The sequence below is a fragment of the Choloepus didactylus genome, chromosome 21 (genome assembly GCF_015220235.1).
Source record: "Choloepus didactylus isolate mChoDid1 chromosome 21, mChoDid1.pri, whole genome shotgun sequence".
NCBI classification, from domain to species: Eukaryota; Metazoa; Chordata; class Mammalia; order Pilosa; family Megalonychidae; genus Choloepus; species Choloepus didactylus.
Genome location: NC_051327.1, coordinates 28459215 through 28478806, shown reverse-complemented (window position 1 = coordinate 28478806; position 19592 = coordinate 28459215). Strand labels below are relative to the sequence as shown.

Genomic DNA, 19592 nt, shown 5'->3' with positions numbered 1-19592 from the left:
CGCCCCGCGTCCGCGTCCTGCGTCCAATGGGTGCGCAGGTATTGCCTCGGACAGCGTCAGAGGCGACCAATGGGAACGGGGAATTGAGATTGACGGGCTCAGCAGCCCCATCGGCAGGAGGCGCGTCCTGTGAGGCCCGCCCTCGTCCTGAAGCCGGGAACCAGATGGCCCACCTCGCTCGATGCGGCGCGGGGGGGCGGGACGCTGGGCGGGGATTGTTTACGTCTCGCTCCGGAGCGGAAAGTAGGTCACGGCGCGGCCCGGCGGAGCGCGGCGGCGGCGGCGGCGGAGCGGCGGGAGGTGAGCGGCGGGCGGCGAGCAGCGGGCGGGCGGGCCGCGCCCCTCCTCCCCCGGGCCCCGCCGGCACGCCCGCACCCCCGCGCCCGGCCTCCGTTGGAGCGCGCGGCACTGACCTTGCGGGGCCCGGCCCGGGGCAGGCGCGGAGCGGGCGGGTCGGCGCTCCCAGCCCCCGGGGCGAGGTCGGGCCCGGCCGCAGCCTTTGTTCCTCGGGGGCGGCCCGAGTGCCTTGTTGGCCGCCGAGCGGCAGCGGCTCCGCGGCGGGCCCTCGTCGCTCGCACCGCTGCGCCCCCGAGACCGCAGTTCGCGAGTCGGCGACGATTCGGAAAAACCCGCGCCCTTTTCGCAGCGGCCGCCTGCGGCCAGGGTGGGAGCGCGATGTCCGTCCAGCCTCGCCCCGCGCGGCCGCCCACCGGCTCATTCATTCCCCCGTGCGGCCGCCTGTGCTCCCGTGGCCCCAGCGGGGATTCAGTCGGGGCGGGCGTTGAACGGCATCGCGCTCGGGGTACGGAGCCGGAGTGGGCTCTCCTGCCGGTGGGATGAGGAGTGATTCGAGGGAGGGGACCCTGAGCGCCGCCAGGCAGCCTGCTGGAAAGCTGCCTCGGGGCCGAGGGGCCCTTGGCCGGCTCACCTGCAGCGCGGGCCTCCCCATGGCGCCGGTGCGGCCTCATTGGGTTTTCCTCCAGCGGGAGAGCCGGCAGCAGGGATCTGGAAAGCAGCGTGCGACTCCCAGTTGCCCTGGGACTTGAGAGGCGAGGGTGCGGTGGGACCCAGCGGTGTGCAGAGAGAAGCAAGGGCGGGCGGGAGCTAGGAAACAGACTGGGCCAGCGTGGCTGGGGGAAGCCGAGGGTACCGGCCAGGGCCTGGAGAACTTTGTGTTTTAGCCCAAGAACCATGGCAGAGCCCTGGAAAGAATTTTAAGATGAGTGTGTCCATTCGGGTCAGTGTGGGTGAAGTGGGAGGAAAGGCCTGGGGTGGCCTCCGGGGCAGAGGGTGCTGGTTAGCCTGGCCGGAGGCTGTGGACACGGAGCGGTAGGTTCCCAGTGCGTTTTGAAGGGCGGGCAGGCAGGGCCCGGAGATGCCGTGGCTTGGTGGGGCGTGTGGGGGTGGCCAGGCGGTGTTGGGGATGACTCCCACATTGCTGGCACGAGGAAATGGAGGGATGGAGATGCCATTTGCCACACTGGACGATGGAGGAACAGGTTGAGGTCTGAGACGCTCGAGGGGCACGATGGTGTGACAAGCGGGTGTGTGGGGGCCAAATCCCACGAGAGAAGGGTTGGGAGATGCATCTGAGAGCCAGGGGCATCTGGATGCGGTTTCACACCCTGTGCCTCAGCTTTGTCAAGGTGCTCAGCTACTTGAGTGAGGTATGTGCTTGTGCAGAGAGTTCCAGAACCCTGGCTCAGCATCCATGAGGGGAGCTGGGAGCTTGCTGAGAAGTGCCAAAGGCAGGGGGGTGGGGGGTGGGGGGGGGCTGGGAGAGGTGCTGGCACACCATGTGTCTCCCTCACTCAGAACCTGTGTGTTTCCTCCCAGATCCTCTCCACCATGGCCAGACACCCTCGGAGCAGCAGGGCATGGCACTTTGTCCTAAGTGCAGCTCGACGAGATGCTGATGCCCGGGCTGTGGCTCTGGCAGGCACCGCTGACTGGGGTTATGACTCTGATGGGCAGGTAGGTGCCAGCAGGAGAGGGGCCCAGCTGGGCTTAGGGGTGGAGGAACCCTGGGTGGGCATTACCTGGACCAGGAATGGAAGGGGAAGATGTCCCAGGGCCAGGGGAGTGGCCCAGCTCGGGGGCCCTGCTATCTCCCGGGGTGCTCTGCCTCCTCTAGAAAAGCCCCTCATGCCCTTGAGGGGCTGGCCAGACTTCAGAATCAGTGCCAGTGTCCCTCTGTCCTGTCCTGAGGAGCGCAGCTCACAGAGAATTTAGCAGAAGATTCTTTGGTCAGTTCACTCAACAAAATCTCCCTGCCATCCATCCAGCCGGTTTCCCAAAAGTAGCCGTTGTTAACATGATGAGTGTCGTTCCCCGTGAGGATGGACATTTTATATTCTGTTTTTATGCATGGAAAAAGGAATCTTGATTCCTGAAAATCCAATTTCCTGTCCTTTGCCCCACACAATGCACCCCCAAACCTAGGGAGGCCCAGGGCCGTGGAGGCAGTTGAGAGAACTCAGGCATTTGTTTCCCAGGCCAGGATGTCCGTCCTCCCCGCGGGCTTTGCGGCTGGAGCCGGGCTGCAGTGTGAGCGTAGCCCCCGGCTCTTGGTGGGACAAGTGGCTGGGTGTGGGGAGCAGGGTTGTGTGGCCTCTGCACCTGCTGGGGCCAGGCGAGGCGGGTCCCTCCCCTGCAGCGGCTCCCCTTGAGCCAGCTGGGCCCTGCTCTCTGCTCTGGCACAGCCAGGGTCCCGGGTCTGGCTCATCTGCCCAGAAAGTGTGGCCTCTGCTCAGCTGGGGTGAGGGCAGCTGAACCCGGGGACAGCAACCTCTGCTGGGGGCTGGCCTGCATCGGCCCCCTTCGTGGGGCCCCTCAGCTCCCAGCCGGGCTTGGGAGGCCCCCAGGCTGCATTCCTGCCCCACCTCCAGCTCACATGGACTGTGGCACCCTGAGCAACCTGTTGTGGGGGTTCTGTCCCCACCTTGGGATGAGTCTGAGGGCAGACTTGTGGCTGTGGGGCGTGGGGTGCCTGCTGGCTGGGCACAGGTCTCTGACACACGCATGCTGCTTGTGCTCTGTCACCTAATGGGCCTGGAGGCCGCGCGTGTGGGGAGGTCACTGCTGGCACCCTGAGGACTGAACGACACAGCCCTCCCCCTCTGGTCCTGGACAGGGCCTGGCTGCTGGGAAGGGTGTCCTGTCCAGCCTCCAGGGGGCCGGCTTCAGCTTCTGGGCTTCACCCATGTGTGCCCCTGGGGTGCAGCCCTGCAGGCCTGCCGTGCCCGTGTCCATGTGTCCGTCCTGTCATCCTAACGTCCACTCTGGTAGCAGCAAGTTCCCTCCTGGAGCTGACTGGCCTCCTGCCTTGTGGCTCCTTGTGGCATGTCCTGGGGGTAGCACCCCCTCCTGCACCCCCACTCATGGGGCCCTCGCGGCCGTCTGTGGCAGCAGGAGCTGCCTGGTGGCCCCCCGGAGAGCTGCTTCCAGGCTCCTTTCCGGGTGTCTGTCCCTGGCCAGGGCTTGGGCTGCAGTGGTTCCCCGCTCACTCATTCAGTTCATCTGGCTGCTGCGCGGGGTCATAGTGCCGGCCCTGGGGTGCACCAGGAAAGAAACGAGGAGGCCGAGGCTCTTTTCCTCAGGGAAATTGCGTTCTGGCATGAGGAAGGAGATAGTAAATGAGACAAACAAGAATTCCAGAGAAGTACAACGAAAAAAGCACCCGAGACAAGCCGGGGGAGGGGATTCTGGAGCCCGCGTGCTCCATGTGAGGAGGCCCCGGGGGGTCTGCTTGGTTTGGTGGGGAAGGCAGGTTTCATCCTGAGGCAACAGGGCCTGATGGGTGCCTTAAGGAGCTCACCTGGGCCACGGGGGTGCAGGGTGCATGGGGTGGCAGCTGTGCCCTGCCTGAGCTAGAGGCAGGTTGCATTTATCTGTGCAGCCCTCAGCGGGGAGACCTCAGCCCCTCACGGTGGGCTTGGAGTCCAGAGTGGGGCAGTACTGAGGTCCATGTGGCTTTAGGGCCGCGCACCCAGAGTGGACAGGCTGGCTGCCTCCTGGGGGGCTGGGGGTGAACTGGCCTCCAGCATGTGGTCACTCACCCCAGCTTCGGCCTGGGCCCAGGAGGCCTCCTGGTTGCCCCGTCCCTACAGCAGGGGGAGCTGGGAAGAGGGGTGTGGGCTTGTGGGGCCTCACACACCTGTGGGGAGCCCCACGCTGCCTCTGCTGGGCTGACCGCAGGCACTCGGGGCTCCCCTCAGGCCTGAGCCGGGGGGGATGGCAGGGCAGCACGTGGGACGACTGCGAGTCAGCCTGTCCTCTCCTCCCAGCACAGCGGTGCAGACTCTGACCCCGAGTGCCCGTCCCTGCCGCCATCCGTCCCCAGCGCTGTGCCCGTGACCGGGGAGTCCTTCTGCACGTGCGATGGCCAGAGCGAGGCCCCTCTCTGCGACAGCCTGCACACCGTGCGCCGGGGCAAGGACTGCCGCTGTGGAGAGGAGGACGAGTGTGAGCCCCAGGGCAGCGCCAGGTGGGGGGGCACCCGGGCCCAGGCGGTCACAGCCGGGGCTTCTTGTCTTGCAGACTTCGACTGGGTCTGGGACGATCGGCACAAGTCCTCAGCTGCTCTGCTGAGCTGCGACGACCGCAAGGTCCACTTCCACACGGAGTACAGCTGTGGCACGGCGGCCGTCCGGGGCACCAAGGAGCTGGCTGAGGGCCAGCACTTCTGGGAGGTCAAGATGACCTCGCCTGTTTACGGCACTGACATGGTAAACGGCCAGCGGGTGGGGCTGGGGGCTGCTGGGGGTGGCGGCCCTGTACCCTCTGCCCAGCCCCCTTGCTCCTAGATGGTGGGCATCGGGACCTCGGACGTGGACTTGGACAAGTACCACCACACCTTCTGCAGCCTGCTAGGCCGCGACGAGGACAGCTGGGGCCTCTCCTACACGGGTGTGTGCCGGGGCCGGGGCCGGGGCCAGGCTGCCCGGGCTGCTGGGCTCACCCCGCTGCTGTCCCCAGGGCTCCTGCACCACAAGGGAGACAAGACGAGCTTCTCCTCGCGGTTCGGCCAGGGCTCCATCATCGGGGTGCACCTTGACAGCTGGCACGGCACGCTGACCTTCTTCAAGAACCGGAAGTGCATAGGTGAGGGCGTGGGGGGCGCCTGCTTCACCCGGGAGCCCCCAGGAGAAGCCCACGCCCCAGGCAGGGTGGCGCCCCCGGGCGTGACGCAGACAGGTGCCCTCGCAGCCAGACGGCAGCTGCGCCTCAGGCCCCGCGGTGCTGTCCCCCTGCAGGCGTGGCGGCCACCCGGCTGCGGAACAGGAGCTTCTACCCCATGGTCTGCTCCACGGCCGCCAAGAGCAGCATGAAGGTCATCCGCTCCTGCGCCAGCCGCACCTCCCTGCAGTACCTGTGCTGCTACCGCCTGCGCCAGCTGCGCCCCAACTCGAGGGACACGCTCGAGGGCCTGCCCCTGCCGCCCGGCCTCAAGCAGGTGCTGCACGACAAGCTGGGCTGGGTGCTGAGCATGAACTGCGGCCGCCGCAAGCCCCCTGCATCCTCGCCCGCGGCGGCGGCCCACGGCGGCAGCCCCGAGCCCAGGCCCGGCCAGAGGAAGCGCCGCCGACGGACCTAGGCTGGCTCCCGCTGAGCACGGCCGGCTCGGGCCGGGACCGCCTTCCGTCCTTTCCTTCCGGCCACTCTCCCAGGCCACGGAGAGGAAGGAGTCGGGCCAAGGTCTGTCTGGGGTGGCCCGGCCACCTCGCAAGGTCACAGGCCGCGTGACCCTGACCAACCCTGCCTGGGAAGTGCCTGAGCCCCCCTGGCTTCCTGTGCCCAGTGGGGGCGGCCGCTGCCCACCCGAGCCTCCCGGGAGAGGGCGGCAGGCCCGGCCTGGGGCGGCCACTCTGAGCCCTGCCCGCTCCGGCTGCACCCGGGCCCCTGCCCTCCCGTGACCCACTCTGCATGCTGCCCACTGCTCCTCTGTCCCGAGGACGTCCGAGTCCCTGTGAGAAACGTGGCGTTTACACATCCGACCCCCGCAGAAGCCGTAAAATTAAACAAATCCAGACGAGGTTTTGGGGTTCCTGAGTGTTGGTGGCTTTTTTCTGGTTGTTCTGCCCCAAGAGAAGAGGAGCCCGTTTCCTTTCCTGGGACCAAGGATCTGGGCCTCCTGCCTCCAGGCACCCGGGGGTCTGTCACGGGGCTGCTGGGGGCCTGTTCCTGCGGCCTGGGGGGTTTCCCGGGGGTCTGGCCTGAGCCTGTGCTGCCGACCCCACCCGCAGCCCCCGCCCCAACCTGCACCCAACTTGGAGTCAGGCCTGACCCAGCTGGAGACAGAGGCCTGAGGCCCTGCCGTGTACCTGCCCAGGTGGGAGGTGCAGGGGTCCTGGGAGTCCCACCTGCAGGTGATGCTACTTCCCGCTCCCCGTCCCCCTGGGGTTCCAGCCTGTCCTCTAGGTGAGCCCTGTGCTGCCAGGCAGGGGTGGCGCCATCCTGTCCCGTGGTGGTCAGGAGCCCAGGTCCAGCAGGAGGTCGGGGTTGGTGGCCGTCAGGAAGAGGCAGAGGCGGCGGGAGAGGTCAGGCCCCATCCTGCGGGGCCGCGTGCCCCCTCTAGCCGCCACAGGCAGGTCCACCAGCAGGGCCTGCTGCTCCTGCTCAGTGCTGCAGGCTGCGAGCGCCTAGGGCAGGCCGGGAGGTGAGCACGGAGGCCGCGGGCCGCCTGGGCACCTGGGAGTCGGGCTGGGGTGGTTTACCTGCTGCAGGAGGCGGGGGGATGGGAAGGCGGCTGCGACGGCCTCAGCCATAGCCGTGCTGACTCGGTTAAACTGCCCAATCTGCCGGCACCAGGCCCTCCACAGCCCCGTGCCATCACGTGCCACACGCTCCCCTGCTGCCCAGCGCCCAGCCGTGCAGAAGGAGAAGGCCTGGGACTCCTGGTATCGCCTGGAGCGGAGCGCGGCGTCCTTCTAGAGGCTTCGCCTTGCTCTGCCCCCCAGCCCCCGGCTCCAATAAGGCACACACCCAGCCAGCACCCCCATTTGAGCCCCCGTTCTGGTAGGGGCGGCACACACTTGTAGGGGCGCTGGGCGAGGGCTCTGGTGAAGGCGCACACATGTTCGCTCAGCTCCCGCCAGGACGCCACCAGCAGCACGTCCAGCTCTGCCCAGAGCTGCAGGAGCACCAGGGCCTGAGGAGCAGGTGAGACTCTGGGGTGGGCCCGGGCAAGGGCCCCCGGGAACACCCGCCCAAGTGCCAGGCCCTGGCCCGGCCTCACCTCCTCCACCTGGGACCAGCTGAAGGCCCCCTTGGCGCCGGGTGCTGCTGGGCTCTCCTGCTGCCACTGTGTCCCCTGGACACCAGCCTGCTGAGACCTGAGCAGAGGGACCGTCCCTCTGGCTTCCCCTGTCCCCTCAGCTCCACCCTCTTGGGCTCTAATGCTTCCCCAAAGCCCACCCAGCAGAGTCCCTGAGACACCACCCCACTGCCCCCCTGGCCCCCGAGTCCCTCCCCATGGAAACAGGTGAACGGTACCACAGATAGGCGTCCAGCCCGATGATGGCCAGGTGGGGGCGGGCGGGGCTTTCAGGACAAATCCAGGGCACTGAGCAGCCTGGGCCAGGGACCTGCAAGCCGAGGCTGCATCCACACCCAGACCCCGGGTCCCCCAGCCCCTGGCCAGTTTGCAGAAGGAACAGAGGGACAAGCCCAGAGCAGCCCATCCGTACAGGAGCAGGCTGCAGGTTCTTCCCCTGCCCGGGCAGCTCTCCCAGGAAAGCTGAGCTTTGTGCTTCCACGGAGTTGGGGAGCCTCAGAAAGCCCACAGGGCACACCTCCCACTCCTGGGCCACCTCTGCCCCCAAGCTGAGGCCTGGCCGGGCTCACAACAGGCACTTCAGGATTGCCGAATCCTGGACACTGGGCCTGGGCAGAGGGTCTAGCCTGGTAACGTTCTGGCACAAAAATCAGCTGGGAATTTTCCACTTCTCCAAGCAAGGATAGCTGTGCAGCCTGCCCCGGGCCCCAGGCCCCCCCACCCTCGCCTGCACCCCGCCTCTGGCTCCGGCTTCCAGCTGCCCTTGGCTGTCTAGAGACTGAGCTCTTGAGTTGAGGGGAGGACCCAGCCCCCCTCAGCACCTTGGGCAGCCGGGCGATGCCCCGCAGAAACTCCCCTGGCTCCAGCAGCAGCAGAACTTCCTGTTCGTTCTCAGCCCACACCTCTGGGGGCACCTGTGAGGACATCCGGGGGCACCGCGGCCCACCCTCAGCCCGCGGGCCCCAGGGCCACCCCTGCGGCTCAGGCTACACCAGCGCCATGTCCCGTCTCCTGCCGGGGCCAAGATCAGCCCTGCTCTTCGCGGCCGGTGGGAACCCCGACCACACACCTTGGTGGGGCCGGGCACCCCTCAGCAGCGGAGGCTCTGGAGGCAAGGCCCTGGCTCCGTGCCCCCCGCCCTGCTCCTGCCCATCACCCACATCACCGGCGGTTCTCAGGGCACCCCTCTGCAAGCAGTCGCGTTTCAGGACAGCAAGTAGCATTAGGAGATCGTGCACTTAAACATCCCACGCAGTGGGGAGGCTGGTGAACCGAGGAACCGAGGAAGTGGGAGCCCCTGCTGGACACTCACGCCGCGGGGGCAGGGGTCGGGCCTCACTCTGCTCCACCTGAGGCTGCGGGCCTGGGGCTGCGGCTCGATGAGGTACTCGCAGCCCAGGGCGCCCAGGGCCTCCATCAGGGTGTCGGCGCCAGCGTCTTGCAGGATGGCTGGACCAGCCCCGAGGGAGAGAGGGCGCAGTCACTCCCCCCTGCACCCGCGACCCCGGGCTGGCTGCGAGGCAACCTGCGGCGACGCCTGGGGCACGACACTGACCCCCGGCCGGCTCCAGACCGGGAATGTGCATGTCTCACAAGCTGCCCGACTGGGAAGCAGGCAGTGAGGCCCCTCGCACCCCGCCGGCCGGCCGCCCGCACCTGGGTCCACGCGCACCGCGAGGCGCCGCAGGGCCCGCTCCGGCCGCAGCAGCCGCAGCGCCTCGGCCGCCGCCCTGCGCTCCTCCGCCGGGTCCGGGGCCCTCGCGGCGGCCTCCGCGCGGACGGGGCCTTCGGCGTCCGAGTCCGAGATCTCCCAGGTTGGGGGCCGCCGCTGCTCCCGGCCCCGGCCCCGGCCCTGGCCCCGGAACGAGCCCCCGGCCCTCCCAGGTCCAGCCCCCGCCATGGCTGGCCCGGCCTCTCCCCCACTTCCGGCCGCGCCCGGACACCTTTGCCGGGGGCACCGGCCGCTTCCGGCGGCGGGCGGGCCTCGGGGCGCGCGTTGGCGGTGGTTTCCGGCCGGAGCGCTGAGGGCGCGGACCGCCCCTGCCGGCGGCGATGGCGCGGAAGAAGGTGCGGCCGCGGCTGATCGCGGAGCTGGCCCGGCGTGTGCGAGCCCTGCGCGAGCAGCGGGACCGGCCGCGCGACTCGCAGCGCTACGCCCTAGACCTCGAGACGCTGTCGCGGCCGCACACGGGCGTCCGGCTGCCCCAGCGCGCCTGGGCCGACGTGCGCCGCGAGAACCGCCTCCTGCAGCTGCTCGGCCGCCTGCCGCTCTTCGGCCTGGGCCGCCTGGTCACGCGCAAGTCCTGGCTGTGGCAGCACGACGAGCCGTGCTACTGGCGCCTCACGCGGGTCCGGCCCGACTACACGGCGCAGGTGCGTGTGCGGCCGCCCCGGCCCGCGGGTCTCCTCTCGCGACCTCCAAGGCCGCGGGGCAGCCCTGGCTCCCAAGTCGCGGCCACTGCGCGACGGGGTCTCAGGCTGCTAACCCGGGGGAGGGAGCGGTGAGGAGCGCGCGGGCTGACACCCTCCGCTTGCTTCGCAGAACCTGGACCACGGGAAGGCCTGGGGTGTCCTGACCTTCAAAGGTATGGCCTGGGGGACTGGGCAGGGAGGGCGCGGTTAAGGGCGGGTGACGAGGCCAGCCCTTCTCTCCCCAGGCAAGACGGAGAGCGAGGCCCGGGAGATCCCACAGGTCATGTACCACGACTGGCGCCTGGTACCCAAGCACGAGGAGGAGGCCTTTGCTGCTTTCTCGCCGGCGCCGGAGGACCCCCTGCGCCCGGTGCCCTACCCCCCACTTCTCAGGGCCATGATCCTCGCTGAGCGACAGAAGAGGGGGGACCCCAGCACTGAGGAGCCCATGCTGTATTTGGAGAGGACACGCATCGAGCCCTGGGACTACCCTGCAAAGCAGGAGGCCAAGAAGAAGGCCAAGGGCACCCCAGTCTAAAGCGTCGGAACGGGCAGGCTGCTCGAGGGCTGCAAGGCAGTGGGGACCTCACCTTCCGGTCTTCCCTGTCTGACCCAAAGGGCCAGAACCCTGCCCCTGGACCCCTCTGCTCCGCTGTGCCCCTCCCCGTGCCCAGCGCTTGGAACCGAGAGTGTGAGGGGCCCACAGGAGGAGCAGCTGGGGGGAAGCTGGAGACATGGGGGGCTAGCAGGCGTGTTTGCCACGGGCTCCCCGACCCCCAGAGTCTCTAGCACTTGGCTCTTCCATGCTGGGTTCCTGTCCCCGTGACATGTTTACTCTCCCTGGCTTAGGACTGAAGCCCTGAAAAAGAATAAAGGCAAATGAAGGAGGCAGGTGGCAGTTTCTTTGGGTTTGGGTTGTGGTGAGCAGCGACTGGGCAGCAGCAGGCCTGAAGGGGGTGGCCAAGTTTCATGGCGCTTGTGAGCTGGCCTGGATGGTGGAGGGCTCAGGCCCGGGGGCCAAGAGGGCCCGGCGGTTTGGAAGACCCTGCCGGGCTGGGGTAGGGGCTCAGATGGTGGTGACGCCGCTGCCGCAGGGGCGCTGGGCCCGGAGGCTGGGGAGGGAGCCGCGGTGCAGGGCAGCGGGTCGGGGGTGGGGGTGGGGGTGGGGGGCGGCGGGGCCGCGGCCCCTTTAAGCACAAGCCCCGCCCCCGCCCCGGCCCCGCCTGCCCTCCGCGCGCCCGGGCCGCCGCCGCCGCCACCATGATCTGCCTGCTGCTGACCGTCTTCGCGCACCTTTTCCCTGCCGGTGAGCGCCGGGGCCCGGGCGGGGGCGGGGCCCATGCGGGTCGGGGCGCGCCTCACGCCGCCCGCGGTCCCGGCCCCGCAGCCTGCCCCGGCGCTCACGAGCGCACCTTCCTGGTCGTGAAGCCGGACGGCGTGCAGCGGCGGCTGGTGGGCGAGATCGTGCGGCGCTTCGAGAGGAAGGGCTTCAAGCTGGTGGCGCTGAAGCTGCTGCAGGTGCGCGCGGGGCGCGGGCGGGCGGGCGGGCGACTGGCCCCTCTCTCCGCAGGCCTCCGAGGAGCTGCTGCGCGAGCACTACGCCGAGCTGCGCGAGCGGCCCTTCTACGGCCGCCTGGTCCGCTACATGGGCTCTGGTCCCGTGGTGGCCATGGTGAGCGCGGGCGGGCGCCCGGGACCCCGCTCCCCAGGACCCCCGCGCGCCCTAGCCCGGGGACCCCGCCGCGCTGACCCCGCGGCTCCCGCCCACCGCCCCGCGCCCCAGGGCCTCCGTGCGCCCTCCCGCCCGCGCTGACCCTGCGCCCCCGGGGTCCCCACCCGCCCAGGTGTGGCAGGGGCTGGACGTGGTGCGCGCCTCCCGGGCGCTTATCGGGGCCACCGACCCGGCCGCCGCCCCGCCCGGCACCATCCGCGGGGACTTCTGCATCGAGATCGGCAAGTAAGGCCCACTGGGGACGTTTTGGTCCGACCCACCTCCTCCAAACGCCTCGCGTGCCGCCCCTGCCCCCTTCGCCCCACGCCGGCGCTCACGCCGCGCTCCTTCCCGGCAGGAACGTGATCCACGGCAGCGACTCTGTGGAGAGCGCCCGCCGCGAGATCGCCCTCTGGTTCCGCTCCGAGGAGCTCCTATGCTGGGAGGACGGTGCCGAGCACTGGCTGTACGAGTAGCCGCGCCGGGCAACAGCGGGCCTGGGGCCTGCCCACGGCGCAGGTGGGCGTCGCGGAGAAAGGCCGGGAACGCGGGCACCCGCCAGCGGAGTATGCGGGCTTGCAGTCATCCCCCTGCTGCAGCAGGCCACTCGCCTCCTGTGCCGAGACCCTGGGACTCTCCAGGGCCTCCTGGTGGGCCATGGGGGAGACCCTGGCCCAGGTGGGCTTCCAGGCCCAATATATGGGCACCCTGGCCGGTGCTCACAGCACACCTGGAGTGCACACAGGCCCCAGCCTCCCCCGCCCCCATTTCCTTTTTTACAATAAAGTGTAGAAAGCCCTTTTTCTTGCGTGTTAGCTTCACCCCAGGAAAGGTGGATGTAGGACGCTAGGACGTTTATTACATACAGAACAAGTACATGGAGTCACTTGCAGGGGCAAAGCCTGAGGGCAATCATCACGCAGCCACTGCTCCCAGAGGCACCCACCCGGCTAATCCAGAGTCACTTCACACCTTGTAGGGACAGACAAGGGACTGTACATACATCACAGTGGATAGGTGGGGCGGAGGAGACAAGCCTGCAGCACCTGGTGCTGCAGTGGCACAAGGCCAAGGGACGGCAGCCCAAGATCTGTGCTTCTCTGGTGGGCTTGGGTGGGCAGCTGGACTGGGCTGCCTGGATTCAGGGTCTCCAGGAGCAGAAACAAGGCAGGGTGGGTGGGGGTGGGAGGGGAAGCGAGCAAGGCCAGGCCCTCAGTGAGAGCTGTGTGCAGGGTGAATACTCTGCAGGCAGGTGGCTGGAGCCCACCTGGGAGCTGAGCCCCCTCCCGTGCACACGCCTGGAACCTCTCAGGTCTCCAACAGCAGCCTCCATCAGCTGCCCCCCAAGAGAGCAAACCACCTCAGCCAACCCTAGGCACTTAGTCACGTGTCCATAATGCGGCTCCTCGGGGCCCCGGGTGCAGGACGCCCCCCAACAGCCTGAGCCTAAGAGGAAGCCCCCTCTTCCTGAGCCCGGGTCTGCCCTGGCAGCCTGAGAAACCCCATCCAGGGGCCTGGGGGTGGGCAGGGCTCCAGGGCCAGCTCCCATGAAGCCCTGCTCTTAGGATGGCGGGAGGGGGGGGGAGCGTGGGTCAGCCAGGGCAGAGTGGGGCCTGGGGCCGGGAGGGGACCTGGGCTCTCCTCTTGTGCAGCTGCCGCAAGGAGCCTGGCCAGGGGCTGTCACACCAGGTCCCCAGACACCAGGACTGAGGGGACAGGAGCTTGGAGAGAGACCAAGCCCAGGAGGGCAGGCAGGGCACAGGCACTGGGGTGCGCACGGCCCTGGCTCCCTGGGAAAGGATGCACTGGGCCCCACCCCCTCAGGCAGTGGAACACCTCCCCTGAAGGGTGGCAGGTGGGTCAGGGTGGGAAGCGGTGGGGCCCTGGGGAGCTCCTGGGAGTGAAGGGCGTGGGAGCCCTGGGAGGCCCTCCTGCTCTGGCCCTGAGATGCCCCTGGGACTTTGGCAGGGAATTGCTGGGGAAGGAGCCCCAAGATGTTCCAGCGCCTGCAGGTGCAAGAGCCAGGCCTGCTCCCATGCCTCCTGGGCCCTGGGGGGTGGGGTGGGGGGCTTCGAGTGAAGAGGCTGGAGGGGGTGGGCACGGTGCTGCTGGCAGGGCGGCAGCCCAGGGCGGGCAGCGGCTCACTCGGGGACGTAGGAGACTTGCCACACGATGACGTGGCTGCGCTCGGCCTTGGACAGTGCGGGCTTCACCTGGCTCACGTCCGCGGCGCCCTCCTCCGTCTCATCGTCCTCTCCGTCCCCTGCAAGGTCAGCCCTGCACTGTGAGCACAGCTCCCGCCTGCATGCGCAGGGCCCCCGCTGCGCCTGCCCGGCTCACCGATGCGGAAGTCGATGTAGCCCTCCCCGCCGCTCAGCACCAGCACGTTCTTCAGCTTCTGGCCCTCAGCGTCCGAGGCAGTGGCAGTGGGCCCGGGGCCCTCGGAGGGGCTGTCCAGCACACTGCCGTTGAGGGTGGCCAGCACGTTCCCTGCCGAGGAGTAGAAGCGGCTTAGGGCAGAGCCAGGGCTTCCGACGCCACTGCCTGCGCCCCTGGGGTGTGGGCCACACACCCACCTGGCACGGAGACGAAGAACTTGACAGCGTCCCGGTGCCCGTGGAAGCAGAGCTGGGCCTGGGCCATGGAGCAGTAGGGGATGAAGCTGCTGGCCGACTTGTCACTGCTGTCGTCACCGTACACATGGATGACGCCGCCAGGGCGGGCACCCTCCCCGGACGTGGGGGACGTCTTGTTGGCTAGAAACAGAGATCAGAGAGCTGCATTGCCCTGGGAGGGCCCGGTTGGCAGGGCAGGTGAGGCCAGCCCCGGCCGGCTTCTCTCAGATCACCCGGAAGTGGTGGTCTTACCTCGGAGCCCCAGGAGCTGGCCTCGGTGCAGGACCACAGCTGGGGAGACAGGGGCGCCTGTCAGCAGGGGCGCACTGGGTGGCCCGGCCAGCAGCACCCCACACCCCGGGCACCGGGGGAGGCTGACGGGCGCTCTGCCCCGGGGAAAGGGGGCAGGGGCGGGTGGCACTCACTCTCGGTCAGCGGGATGGAGATGACGACACCATTGCCGGTGCCCACCCACAGGCGGCTGCCCGCGATGAGCAGGGCTGTGATGCGCACGAAGGAGAAGCCCAGCTTGCCGGTGCCTGGAGGCGGGACGGGGCCGAGCGGCGTCAGCGAAGCGCAAGGCCAGCCGGTGCGCCCCGCCCCCGCAGGTTCGCCCCGCCCCGCCCCCCGCAGCCCCGCCCCCGCGGGTTCGCCCCGCCCCGCAGGTTCGCCCCGCCCCCGCATCCCCGCCCCCGCAGGTTCGCCCCGTCCCGCCCCACAGCCCCGCCCTGCAGGTTCGCCCCGCCCCCGCATCCCCGCCCCCGCAGGTTCGCCCCGCCCCCCGCATCCCCGCCCCCGCAGGTTCGCCCCGCCCCCCGCATCCCCGCCCCCGCAGGCGCGCCCCGGCCCGCAGCCCCTCACCCAGCATCTTGCTGACGTAGGGCTCGATGTCCACGTCCTGTAGGTGCTGGTGGGTGTGGGCGTGGTAGAGCCGCAGGGTGGAGTCCAGGCGGATGGACACCCACACCCCGTCGCCGACCCACGCCAGCTGCCGCACCTGGCTTTCCCTCCGCGGGTGGGCATCAAAGGACTTCTGTGGGGCCGTCGCGGCCCATCAGGGGGTGGGGACCCCGATGCCCAGGGGACCCCAGCTCGCTCCTCAGCTTCTCGAGCGCCTGCTTTGCTGCCACCTGCCCAGGCCGGCCCAGGGGTCGCAGGGGCTTCTGCTCTGGAGGGCAGCGGCAGCAGCGGCCCCGCGCCCGCGCCCCGCCCCGTCCCCACCGCCCGCCCCGCCGGGCCCGCGCTTGCCTCAATCTGCATGGTCTTGGGCTGGATCACGTGCACCTTGTTCTTGTAGCCGCACCACACGCGGTCGTGCACCACGGCCATGCAGCGGATCGAGTGGTGCGGATGGCCCAGGCCCATCAGGTGGTGGTTGCTCAGGTCCCACTGGCTGTCTGCAGGGAGCCCGGACACCCTGCTTGGCCTGGCCCGGGAGCTGAGGGCCAGCCCCCGGCTCAGACAGGCCGGAGCTGGCCGAGCACCCGCCCGCCCCCACCACCACGCTCACCTTCGCCTCGGTGGAAGATGGCCAGGGTCCCATCGGCCAGTGCCACCAGCACACGGCCCTTCACGTGCCTGCAACGCGAGTCCCGCTCAGACGCTGGAGCCCCTGCGGTCCTGCCCAGGCTCGCCCACGCCCTCCCGCACCCTCCTGCGCCCCCCGCCGCGGTGGCACCTACACCAGGCTCAGGACCGAGTCCTTCAGCTTGATGGAGTGCAGGCACTTCTTCCAGTTGGCCACGGCCGAGTGCACGTAGAGCCTGTGGAGGGGCCCGGGGTGAGGGGCTCGCCCTGCTGCCCACCCACCTCCCGAACCATGCCCTGCACCCCTGTGCGTTGCCCGCCTACCATCCGTTCTGAGCTCCCAGCCACATGGTGGGCGCTGCACTGCTGCACGTCCCTGCGGGGTCCGCACTGGGCTCCGGCTCAGGCTGTGCCCCGCTGGTGTCGGCATCCGGCCCACTCTCGCTGCAGGAAGGCCGGCGGCTCCAGGGCGGCCCCTCCCAGTCCCAACCTCCCCCACCGCGGGGAAGAGCCTGTCTTGGGGAGAGGGGTCTGGCCCTCACAGGCTGGGCCAGGCAGGGACCCCTGCACTCCTCCAAGTGTAGACTGCCTTGGGGGCCGCTAGGCTTCCCTCCCCTCCCCCGTCTCTTCCTGGGCCGAGAGGCTCACTTGGCAGGCTGGGTGCTGGACGGTGGGGTGGGCGCCGTGTCCGTGAAGACATGCTCCGTGAGGGGCCCTGGCTGCACCGTGGCTGCCTCAGGCTCGCTGGGGCCCGGGTCTGGCACCTCGGTGGCCTCCGTGGCTTCCTCCGTGGGCTGGGATAAGTTGACCTTCCCGTTGCCGACGGCGGCCACCTCCCCTGTGGGAGGGGTGTGAGCTAGTGCTGGGCAGAGGGCCGGAAATGAGGGCCCGGAACGAGCGGCCAACGGGGGCTCCAGGACTCACCCTGCCCCTTGTCCAGCACCGGGGTGTCCCCCCGGGAGGAGCAGTTGCTGCGTGGCACATTACAGCGGCTGGCACAGCCCACCAGTGTGATGCCAGCCAGCATGCCGTCTGCACCCGAGTCTTCGGGGTTGACGTCGCTGTCCAGGAAGATCTCGCCGGGGGGGTAGTCGCTGTCGCTGGCCGCTGGGAGGAGAGATCCGCGGCCATCAGTTCCCGCCGGGAGCCGGCATGGCCAGGCAGGGGCGGGGGTGGGATGGGGTCTCCTGCTGGCTCCTCCCACAGACCGGCCAGCCTGGGCACACGGCACTCCCATCTCTCTAGGGGGATGGCCTCGGCTGAATGGAACAGGGTATTGAGACCCCAGACTCTAGGAAAAAATAACTTGTGACCACGTGACAGAACCGGGAGCTCCAAGGAACTCAGGGCCGACCCTGCCGATGGACCCACTGTCCCCACCTGAGTCCTGGCAGGGGTCCTCCCACCCTCCTCTCCTTGGGGCCGGCAGCCACGCACTGCTTCCCCAGTGGCACCCGGGCGGTGGGTGAGGACCCCTGGAGGCTGGGCACTCAGCACAGAGCAGCGGTTCCTTACTGGATCTGACTGATGTTCCAAACTGCTCGGGGACTTAGTGCTGCAGCCTTTGGCCTCACCCAGCAGCTGCACACATGGACCTGGGGCTTGCCCACTTCCGGGTGGAGCCTCCCACCATCCACCCCTGCCCCACGGTCTTGTGTGTCCCCAGGTTGTCGTGACAGCCATGCTGCATCCCAGACCCCGTGAAAAGCCCAGGCCCCCCAGCCCGCAGGCAGCTCACCAGGGACGCTGGAGATGCACAGAACGTGGGCGTTGCAGACAGTAAACTGGTCCACGACCGTGCCCGGCTGGTTGGCATCGACGATCACCACTTTGCTGGTGGTCAGGGTGCTGGTGAGGACCCAGACCCGGCTGGACGTGGTGTCCATCTCCTGGAGCTCCTTGGCCTAAGAGCCCAAGGAGACCAGGGCTGGTGCCTGAGCTCACGGCCGCCTCAGCAGCAGTGTGGGGTTGTGGCGGCTTTCCCAGAATCTTAGTGCCTGGCCTTGGCAGCGGCCTGAGGGGCATGGCTGTCCTCCCCCTTGAGCAGGAGGGCACCTGGCGTGGCTGACTCACACACAGCCTCGTTTGCAGAGGCCAGCTTGCCCACCCAGAGATGCGTCGGAGGAAGAGGCCTTTGCACCCAGACCCCTGGGGCGTCAGCAATGTGCAGCGTGCACAGGGGAAGCAGCCTGGCCCATCTGCCTGCGGAGACCCGAGGAGGCAGCGGTGGGGAGAGCGAGTGCTCCCAGCCACGGCTCCAAGGGAAAAGGTCCCCAGAAGGGGCCTCCAGCTCCTGGCTACCAGCTGCCCCACCCAGACCCCCACAGGTCCTTGACCTCTGCCCCCCAACAGGACCGTGCATGGGAGGATGACAGCAGAGACACTGGCCTGGGGCCGCCAGGCCGCTTGCTGCACTCTGACCTTCTTTTCCGGAGACGTGTGGCTGCTCCTGGCCTCGCCTTCCACTTCCCGGTCGCAGGTCAGAGGGTCGCGGCCGGGCGCAGGCTTAACTCCGTTCGCAGGATCCTCCTCGCTCCGTCTCCACCCGCTCAGGTTGACCCCCGCGGCGCACCACAGCTGCGGGAACCAGGCCTCAGCGCCTCAGCAGGATGCTCTGGGCCTGCGGGGGCTCCGAGTGGGCCCGGCTCTGGCTGCTGGGCTGCTCCTGCATCCTGGGGAAGGGGTCCCTCACCCTCCCCTCCACCTGGCTGCCAGGTGCCTGCCAGCTCAACCCCTCGGGGCAGGCACACCTGGGCTGGTCAGGACACTTGCAGCTTTGGGGGTATGAAGGTGGGGGTGGCAGCTGGCTGTGCCAGCCGATGCTGGGGCTGCCGGGGCTGGCCTGGGGCTCCCCACATGCCGCGGTCTCAGCTCCCCAGCAGGACCCTGTTCCTGCCCGGCCTGAGGGGGCTGGGGCCTCACCTTCATGGTGGGGTCTTTCTCTACCAGGGGACGGCAGTACACGGGCACCGGCACGTTCTTCACGCGCGTGTCCTCCTGGCCCCCGTTTGGGCTCAGCTGCAACAAGGCGGAGGCGCTGGGGCAGCGCACAGGGTGGGGGCATGTGGGGGGCATGGGGGGAGGAGGGTGCCAGTGTGGGGGAGCATGGAGTGCCCCCCAGCCCCCTGAGGCTGCCGCTCACCTGCTTGTACTTGGCCGGCAGGCTCCAGCCGCAGGCCTGCAGCCTCCCGTCGTCGTTGCGCACGTGTTCGCGGACCTGGCGGTACTGCTCGCGCTTCTGCTCACGCCGCACGGAGGACGTGCAGTCGCTGAGGGCAACAGCGGTCACGGTCAGCGGCAGGGAGGAGCTGTGGGGAGGGTCCTGGGAGACCCGCGGCACAAGACTCCTCCTCCCTTGGCCAGGCACTCAGTGGGAGGGGGCCACGGCGATGGGTGGGAATCAGAGGCCACAAGGCCTGACCCCATTGTCATCATCACCAAAGCTCAGCTGGCAAGGACCCCACCCAGGGGAAACTCCTGCAGGTCCCTGACACAGACACAGAGGGCCCCATCCTGCTCTGCAGCCAACATTGAGCTCCCCACCCCCCACTGCTGACTCCCAGCCCACCGCCCTTCCCAACAGAACCAACCCCAGGAAGGAACCCAACCCTGCAGGGACGTTCTCAGAGCTGTGCGTCCAGGACAGGGGCACAGCTGGGCTCTGTGGGGCTGATGGGGCCCCTTGCTGCAGCCAGAGCTGAGCCTGGAGGACCCCACGAGCCAAGAGCATGGCTCACCGCTCCCACCGGGGATGCGCGGCTATGCGGGGAGAGCTTTCCTCCTGGGCACTGCCCCCGCAGCGCTGGGCGTGGGGTGGGGGGGTCCTGGGAAGACGTGGCTCAGCGGAGCAGGCAGGGGGACACTCACTCGTCGGGAAAGAACTCGAGGGGGCGGCTGCCGGCCGGGCCCTGGCACCTGGTGTGGCCACGGCGCTGGCTGAAGCCGGCCGCGGTGGGCGACTTGTAGTGGATGTTGACGGCGGGGTAGGCGCGCTTGGTGGGCGGGGGGCTGGACGAAGAGCTGAAGAGGCGGCTGAAGCTGCCGGCAGGCA

The 19592-nt window shown here is 69.0% G+C and overlaps 5 protein-coding genes across 30 annotated transcripts in view; 3 read left to right on the top strand and 2 right to left on the bottom strand.

The window, feature by feature from the left end:
* Positions 1–218: 218 nt before the first annotated feature.
* Positions 219–6036, top strand: SPSB3 (splA/ryanodine receptor domain and SOCS box containing 3). Of its 5 annotated transcripts, XM_037814537.1 has the most exons (7): positions 773–1667; positions 1837–1974; positions 4287–4464; positions 4540–4727; positions 4806–4908; positions 4978–5103; positions 5256–6036. In XM_037814537.1, the coding sequence occupies exons 1-7, from the start codon at positions 1584–1586 to the stop codon at positions 5594–5596; spliced, it is 1158 nt and encodes a 385-aa protein (XP_037670465.1). In that variant the 5' UTR covers positions 773–1583; the 3' UTR covers positions 5597–6036. The 5 variants fall into 5 exon arrangements, with proteins under 5 accessions (XP_037670464.1, XP_037670461.1, XP_037670463.1 ...); XM_037814535.1 differs by having other exon boundaries at positions 719–1667; positions 4806–5103; XM_037814534.1 differs by having other exon boundaries at positions 732–1667; positions 4287–4727.
* On the bottom strand, positions 2319–9235 carry EME2 (essential meiotic structure-specific endonuclease subunit 2). 7 transcript variants are annotated; one of them, XM_037814530.1, is made up of 9 exons: positions 8933–9223; positions 8589–8725; positions 8098–8190; positions 7495–7586; positions 7238–7334; positions 7035–7150; positions 6717–6906; positions 4157–6641; positions 2319–3611 (listed from the first exon to the last, which is right to left on the bottom strand). In XM_037814530.1, exons 1-8 carry the CDS (start codon positions 9174–9176, stop codon positions 6471–6473), a joined length of 1140 nt encoding a protein of 379 aa, XP_037670458.1. In that variant the 5' UTR covers positions 9177–9223; the 3' UTR covers positions 2319–3611; positions 4157–6470. The 7 variants fall into 7 exon arrangements, with proteins under 7 accessions (XP_037670458.1, XP_037670457.1, XP_037670456.1 ...); XM_037814529.1 differs by having other exon boundaries at positions 7035–7334; XM_037814528.1 differs by having other exon boundaries at positions 6717–7150.
* Positions 9236–9301: 66 nt separating this feature from the next.
* MRPS34 (mitochondrial ribosomal protein S34) lies at positions 9302–10577 on the top strand. Its single transcript, XM_037814539.1, has 3 exons — positions 9302–9649; positions 9819–9861; positions 9934–10577. The coding sequence occupies exons 1-3, from the start codon at positions 9329–9331 to the stop codon at positions 10224–10226; spliced, it is 657 nt and encodes a 218-aa protein (XP_037670467.1). The 5' UTR covers positions 9302–9328; the 3' UTR covers positions 10227–10577.
* A 259-nt stretch (positions 10578–10836) lies between these two features.
* Positions 10837–12200, top strand: NME3 (NME/NM23 nucleoside diphosphate kinase 3). Its single transcript, XM_037814540.1, has 5 exons — positions 10837–10994; positions 11076–11206; positions 11259–11360; positions 11533–11645; positions 11758–12200. The coding sequence occupies exons 1-5, from the start codon at positions 10949–10951 to the stop codon at positions 11873–11875; spliced, it is 510 nt and encodes a 169-aa protein (XP_037670468.1). The 5' UTR covers positions 10837–10948; the 3' UTR covers positions 11876–12200.
* Positions 12201–12236: 36 nt separating this feature from the next.
* Positions 12237–19592, bottom strand: part of MAPK8IP3 (mitogen-activated protein kinase 8 interacting protein 3) — a 53151-nt gene continuing 45795 nt past the window's right edge. For 15 of the 16 annotated variants that reach the window (XM_037814508.1, XM_037814512.1, XM_037814510.1 and 12 more), the window contains 17 exons: positions 19409–19579; positions 18684–18810; positions 18464–18559; positions 17963–18118; positions 17280–17445; positions 16466–16648; positions 16190–16379; positions 15866–15985; positions 15697–15777; positions 15525–15592; positions 15263–15411; positions 14876–15047; positions 14440–14553; positions 14267–14305; positions 13976–14155; positions 13740–13889; positions 12237–13662 (listed from right to left, as the gene is read on the bottom strand). In XM_037814508.1, coding sequence (XP_037670436.1) covers positions 13541–13662; positions 13740–13889; positions 13976–14155; positions 14267–14305; positions 14440–14553; positions 14876–15047; positions 15263–15411; positions 15525–15592; positions 15697–15777; positions 15866–15985; positions 16190–16379; positions 16466–16648; positions 17280–17445; positions 17963–18118; positions 18464–18559; positions 18684–18810; positions 19409–19579 — 2284 coding nt within the window. In that variant the 3' untranslated portion in view covers positions 12237–13540. Of the gene's footprint in view, positions 13663–13739; positions 13890–13975; positions 14156–14266; positions 14306–14439; positions 14554–14875; positions 15145–15262; positions 15412–15524; positions 15593–15696; positions 15778–15865; positions 15986–16189; positions 16380–16465; positions 16649–17279; positions 17446–17962; positions 18119–18463; positions 18560–18683; positions 18811–19408; positions 19580–19592 lie in introns of those variants that run through there. The other variant, XM_037814522.1, reaches the window with a different exon arrangement.

Bases quoted from the DNA above. Each gene is read 5' to 3' on its own strand.
- SPSB3 (XM_037814533.1), top strand. From the start codon at position 1,584: ATGCATCTGAGAGCCAGGGGCATCTGGATGCGGTTTCACACCCTGTGC. The intron at 1,668-1,836 runs GTATGTGCTTGT...GTTTCCTCCCAG, and splicing joins TGCTCAGCTACTTGAGTGAG to ATCCTCTCCACCATGGCCAG. The intron at 4,728-4,805 runs GTAAACGGCCAG...CCTTGCTCCTAG, and splicing joins CTGTTTACGGCACTGACATG to ATGGTGGGCATCGGGACCTC.
- EME2 (XM_037814526.1), bottom strand. From the start codon at position 9,176: ATGGCGGGGGCTGGACCTGGGAGGGCCGGGGGCTCGTTCCGGGGCCAG. The intron at 8,726-8,932 runs GTGCGGGCGGCC...GGGCTGGTCCAG, and splicing joins CGCGGTGCGCGTGGACCCAG to CCATCCTGCAAGACGCTGGC. The intron at 6,642-6,716 runs GTAAACCACCCC...GGCCTGCCCTAG, and splicing joins CCCCCCGCCTCCTGCAGCAG to GCGCTCGCAGCCTGCAGCAC.
- MRPS34 (XM_037814539.1), top strand. From the start codon at position 9,329: ATGGCGCGGAAGAAGGTGCGGCCGCGGCTGATCGCGGAGCTGGCCCGG. The intron at 9,650-9,818 runs GTGCGTGTGCGG...CTTGCTTCGCAG, and splicing joins GGCCCGACTACACGGCGCAG to AACCTGGACCACGGGAAGGC. The intron at 9,862-9,933 runs GTATGGCCTGGG...TTCTCTCCCCAG, and splicing joins GGGTGTCCTGACCTTCAAAG to GCAAGACGGAGAGCGAGGCC.
- NME3 (XM_037814540.1), top strand. From the start codon at position 10,949: ATGATCTGCCTGCTGCTGACCGTCTTCGCGCACCTTTTCCCTGCCG. The intron at 11,361-11,532 runs GTGAGCGCGGGC...CCACCCGCCCAG, and splicing joins CTGGTCCCGTGGTGGCCATG to GTGTGGCAGGGGCTGGACGT. The intron at 11,646-11,757 runs GTAAGGCCCACT...CCTTCCCGGCAG, and splicing joins TTCTGCATCGAGATCGGCAA to GAACGTGATCCACGGCAGCG.